The sequence below is a fragment of the Zingiber officinale genome, chromosome 5B (assembly GCF_018446385.1).
Source record: "Zingiber officinale cultivar Zhangliang chromosome 5B, Zo_v1.1, whole genome shotgun sequence".
Classification (NCBI taxonomy): domain Eukaryota; kingdom Viridiplantae; phylum Streptophyta; class Magnoliopsida; order Zingiberales; family Zingiberaceae; genus Zingiber; species Zingiber officinale.
This window is the reverse complement of record NC_055995.1, coordinates 73,476,255-73,481,909: the sequence shown is the minus strand read 5'-3', so window position 1 is coordinate 73,481,909 and position 5,655 is coordinate 73,476,255. Positions and strand designations below refer to the sequence as shown.

Here is a 5,655-nt window from a genome sequence, read left to right as displayed (position 1 = left end):
CAAAGACACGTCAGCGTTCCCGCTGATCGGCCAAGAGGGATAGCCGCTCGGCTAAGTACTCCTCTGATCATCCAAGTACTCCTCCGCTCGGAAGGACTCGGTTGCTCTTCCGTATGATGACGAGTTTCGATAGTACATTCTTACCCGACCAGAATAACATTTCGGTCATCTCCAGGCTCCTTTGCTCCGTGACAAACTTCTAATTATCTTAGCTGCACGAGCACTTCGCTTGGCCCACCTCCTTGCCCGACAAGGAATATATGCCGGTTAGCCCCAGATATAGGGCTCCGTCAGCCACCCTTTGGTGGGCTCGTCGATCCTCTGATGTTAACCTCCTTGACTTTGACCTTCACATGGATTGCTATCTTCCTCCTTTGACCCACACTTAGTGGATTTCCTTTATCATCGCATCACAAGCCTTCTCCTTTAAGTTTAGTCAAAGGAGGCTGCAAGTCCGACTGACTGGACAAGTAGTACCTCGTGTGACTTTCATCGATCGGTCACTCTCTGTGCTCTGGATGTTGGTCGGCCGATATCTACTAATCGTCGTTTGGGCATAATGAATGATAAAAGTTTGGCCGCTGATTCGGAGAGTTAACTCGTCGACTGACATTTCACTTCTTTGTTCTAGAGTTCCGGATCAGCTCACATAAACTTCGTCGTTCTGCTTCATTTGTTGACCTAGGTGTGTGACTAATTCTCAGATCATATCTCATAAGTTTGGTGGTGGATTGGCCGTTTGGCGGTGTGATATTTAGATATCTATGTCGCTCGGGATGGTTGACGACTACACTTAGCGAATTTTCTCCTTTCCCTGCGCTCTTTCAGACGAGAACCTTGTGATAGTGGCTGACGTCCTCTAAATTTCTGGAAGACCATGCAAATCTCTAATCATTATACCTGAGCATGTCGCTCATGCCTTTTAATTAAGCCTCATTAATGCTCCACTATAACATGCTAACACATGCCCCGCTTTTTACCATCGCACGCTAGACGTGATAGGCGGATATCCGCTGGTGATGTGACAAGTGTCTTTTAAAATTCTACGGCTGGATCTTCTCCTAGTTTTGCGCAACCCTTGATCGGATGGTTGTGAGCGATCGACCATGAAGTTTATAAAGCTCCCTTTGCTCGCCATCATCTTCACCATGTCTTGCATCTTCTTCTTCGAGCAACCTCTGCGATTCCGAATTCAAAAGCGAAGCAAAGAAGGATCGGCAAACGACAAACCTATTTCTTCGGAGCGGGTGGTTCCAGGGTTGGGAGATCCACGACAGAGTCCGCCGTTGCCGTCGCCGTGTAGAGAAATCAAAACCCTAAGAAGGTTCATGGTGCCGTGCCGTAGAAAATAAAAAGGAGGCGGGGAGGAGTGGAGCAGGGCGAAGGATGCCATGGTCGATCTCCAGGTCGCTTGTCTCCCTAACCATCACCAATGCTTTTTCAATAATATCGCTACTGCCCGATAATCCGGAACTTGTTCAACTCACCTTGGGCAGTTCTTTCAATGGATTTTTTACATTTCCCTACCCAAAAACTTTTAGTTTTTAAATTAGCTTCAAATACGATTAACATACTTTCAAAAATAACATTAGAATTCAATGGTATCTATAGCACGAGGGACAAATGATATAATCCAGAATTAATGAATAACATAATACTGTGATTACTTATAAATGAGTATTTATGAGTTGTGATAAAATCTATAATTAATTTATAATTTATTTTGTTTTAGGGTTGAAAATTGACGTGGTAAATTTCGGTCATGTTCGGGTGGAACAGCCCAAAGTGGCGCTCTGTTCCGGCCGGCTTCTGGTTCTCGTTGAACATGGCGAACAGGTACGTCTCCGTCGCCTTTCCGGGCTTCCTCGGCGTGCCCCCGCCCTTGCGCACGTGCGCCACCAAGTTGTTGACGTATGCCGCCGCGTTCTCCACCGTCGCTCCCAGTCCCCCGCCGCCCGACGGCCAGCCTGTCTCCGATACCACCACCTCCACCTCCGCCGCCCCGGCCTTCTCCAGCGCCGCGTGCACTGAGTCCACCATGGCGTCGAACAGGTTGTCGTACCCCAGCGCGCCGTCGCGCACCACCACGCCGGCGGCCCTGAATAGGGCGTAGTCCAGCGCCACCTCCCCCGGGTTTCCGGCGTAGGAGAAGTAAGGGTACACGTTAACCAGCAGCGGCGCCGACGTCGACCGCAGAAACGCCGCGATGGGGGTCATTACGCCGGCGGCGGCCTCCGAGAACGCCCCCTGCGACGGCGGGTACGACACGCCGAGCGCCGTCGTGGCCACCGACGTGGTGACGGGGATTCGGAGCCCGGCCGCTCTCACGGCGGCGGCGAGGTTGCGCATGGCAGGGAGCACGTTCCCTGCGGTGTCCCCGGGGACTACCTCGTTCCCTGCGTTGATGTAGCGGAAGCGGACGGAGCCGGCGAAGGGGGCGACGTTGGCCGCGACCCATTTCTCGGCGGCGGAGGGGTCGGCGGCGAGGCCGGGGAGCTCCTCATTGAGCGTGCCGAGGACGACCTCGATACCGGAACCGCGGAGGGCGGCGAGGGCGGCGGCGTCGGGGTGGAAGAGACGGAGCCTGCCGATGCCGCGGGACTCGAAGAGAGACACCACCTGTGCCGGCGATGGGAGGTTGTCGCCGAGCATACCGTAGTTTACTCCGACGACGGCCCCCTGAGCTTCTGCAATAATCACGAGCTCTGTTTTTTCGTATTCAACGATCGAATTATGAAGAAAAAACAAGAAAATTGTACCTGATCGAGAACAGAAATCGATCAAAATTGTAAAAATCAGTAGAACAATCATGATCAAATTCGCGATTTTCACACCTCTTTCAATCGATTCAATGAATTTTATCCCAAGTAAACTCGAGATTTATATAAACAGAGGACGTAGTTAGGACAACCGCCTACCAACAAATTTAAGATAGAAAATTTTCACATTAATTTTGGAATTTTCCTCTTCTGTTTTTTTTTTTCCACTTTTGCAATACGGTAGAAAATAATTTTAGTTAAATTTAATATTTTTCTTCAAATTTTTATCCTGGGTAAATCGGAAAAGAAATCCAACGATTGATATGCCTAGGTGACAATCTTATCCTATTGGTGCAACTTCAAATTTATAATGAAAAATTTAGAGAATAAGAAATTCACAAGATCACGAGCAAGTTTAATGGTATTCTAAGCTGATGCGGATATAGTTAATGGCATATGAGTAATTAGGAGAAGGGAGAATGACATTTTGGTCTTTTGAGAGGGGAAGGTTTAGGTTTTAGTTCATGGCACTGTTCACAAAAAAAGGGGCTTTGGGTTTTCGGCCGCAGCCAAGCACTATGGAGGGAGATGAGATCCCCGTCCCGAAAATACCGTGTCCCTGTGTCCCAGCGCCGATCGGACGGTTATGACATTTTCATGATGTACATTGTATCCTTGAGATGTGATTTAATTCGTCCGATCGACGCTGGGACACGGGGACACGGTATTTTCGGGACAGAGGATCTCATCTCCTGTGGAGGGGAGGGGCTTCCACAGGTCACTGGACCGGTGAGCGTTGGAGGAACCCCTTTTCTTCCCGGTCGTCGCTCCTTTTCACCTTCCTATTCTTGGCGTTTTCTCCAGCCCGCCGCTCCTTTGTCTCTTTTCTTGCTTCCAATCTCGCCGCGGTCATCTCCAAGCGACACCGTCGCCGTGTCACGCCGCGCCCGCCGCCAGGTTGAGGAAGGGGACCTTTGTGCTCTGTTTCCATCGCCACTGCCTCCTCCCCAGCGCTAGCAACCTCCATCGCCATACCGCGCGCTAGCTTCCAGCGGCCATCAGCATCTCACCTAACAGCCACCGACGCTTTCCATCACCGCTGTCGCCCCCGGCGATTGTCACCATCGCCACTGTCTCCGGCGTCCAGCGCCACTGTCTTCGGCGCTCGACGCCACTACCTTCGACGTCCAACGCCACTGCCTCCGACGTCCGACGCCACGGCCTTCGGCGTCCTGTGCCACGGCCTTCGGCGTCCAGCGCCGCCGCCTTCGGCGTCCAACGCCACTGCCTTCAGCGTCAAGCGCCACTGCCTCCGGCGTCCAGCTTCACCGCCTCCAGCGTATACCGTCTCCACGGCCTCCAGCGACAACAGATGTCGATGTCAACATCTCCAGCAGCCGGCGGTCGCCTCCAGAAACAACCACCGTCATCCTCTGGGCAGCCGTCGTCTACGTGCTCAGGTTTTGTACTATTTGTCTACTTTGACCTGTGAGCCGATAGAGTATTCGGCCCCGGCGCCGTTATTGTATTTTGGCCTTCGTGCCCCTATTCCGGCCTGCGAGTCGGTATTGTCGTCAGACCGCGTATCGTCATGCGAATCCATATCGCGTCCGGCTTGGAGCCACAAGAGCCAGTTACTCATCTGGTGGACGTCTATCTACTCCTCACGGCCACGACAACCCGATCAGCGCCGCAACCAGCTCGTCCATCCATCCGAGGGCGCCCCCTTCGGGGCCAGGTACGTTCTCGTACTTCTTATGTGTGCATTTATTTCTCTATTATTATCTGGCTGCTCATATGTTCGCGGAACCCACCTCGAGCATCGAGGTACCAGGGATCGGGGCAACCCGGTCGCTGGTTGCAGGTGTTGTTGACCAGAAGACTTTCCAGACACGTCACACCGGCAGGTCCGTCTTCTCAGCTTCCCGACAAGATCAATTTGGCGTTGTCTGTGGAAACGCACCTGGTCTGGAACGTGAAGACGGACGGCCCTGAAAGTTCCGCCATCCTCATGGCCTTGATGGGTTTCAACGAGTATATCGTATCCTCCTCACTCCACGGGTATTCGAGAGTCGAGAAATTGAGTAAGATCCTCTACTGGTCGACAGGTCAGTTTTTCAGTTATATTCTCTTTCGGTCATAGAATTTATCATAGTTTCTCGAGCAAGGACTCTCGTGCCGATCGACCGGGTTTCCATCATATCCGAGCCACGGGCTCAATGCCAATGGCCCCCGAGCCGATCGACCGGGTGTGTATTATATCCGAGCCACAGGCTCGATCTCGAAGATCCCGTGCCGATCGGCCGAGCGTATATTATCCGAGCCACGGGCTCGATGTCGAAGACCCCGTGCCGATTGGCCGGGCATATATTATCCGAGCCACGGGCTCGATGCCGAAGACCACGTGTCAATCGGCCGAGCGTATATTATCCGAGCTACCGACTCGATGCCGAAGACCCCGTGCCATCGGCCGAGCGTATATTAGCCGAGCCACCGGCTCGATGCCAAAGACCCCGTGCCGATTGGCCGGGCGTATGTTAGCCGAGCCACCGGCTCGATGCCGAAGACCCCGTGCCGATCGGCCGGACGTATATTATTCGAGCCACTGGCTCGATGCTGATGACCCTGTGCCGATCGGCCGGGCGTATATTAGCCGAGCAACTGGCTCGATGCCGAAGACCCCGTGCCGATCGGCCAGGCGTATATTAGTCGAGTCACTGGCTCGATGCCGAAGACCCCATGCCGATCGGCAGAGCGTATATTATCCGAGCCACCGGCTCGATGCCGAAGACCCCGTGTCGATCGGTCGGGCATATATTATCTGAGCCGTGAGCTCATTATCGAAGACCCCGGGCCGATCGACCGGGTTTGAGTTATGCTTGAAGACCGTCGAGCG

At 53.0% G+C, this 5,655-nt stretch overlaps 1 protein-coding gene across 1 annotated transcript; it reads right to left on the bottom strand.

The window, feature by feature from the left end:
- Nucleotides 1-1,571: 1,571 nt before the first annotated feature.
- LOC121987486 (putative glucan endo-1,3-beta-glucosidase GVI) lies at nucleotides 1,572-2,853 on the bottom strand. The gene is made up of 2 exons (XM_042541254.1): nucleotides 2,760-2,853; nucleotides 1,572-2,687 (listed from the first exon to the last, which is right to left on the bottom strand). Exons 1-2 carry the CDS (start codon nucleotides 2,809-2,811, stop codon nucleotides 1,729-1,731), a joined length of 1,011 nt encoding a protein of 336 aa, XP_042397188.1. The 5' UTR covers nucleotides 2,812-2,853; the 3' UTR covers nucleotides 1,572-1,728.
- Nucleotides 2,854-5,655: the final 2,802 nt, after the last annotated feature.

Bases quoted from the DNA above. Each gene is read 5' to 3' on its own strand.
- LOC121987486 (XM_042541254.1), bottom strand. From the start codon at position 2,811: ATGATTGTTCTACTGATTTTTACAATTTTGATCGATTTCTGTTCTCGA. The intron at 2,688-2,759 runs GTACAATTTTCT...TGATTATTGCAG, and splicing joins CGATTTCTGTTCTCGATCAG to AAGCTCAGGGGGCCGTCGTC.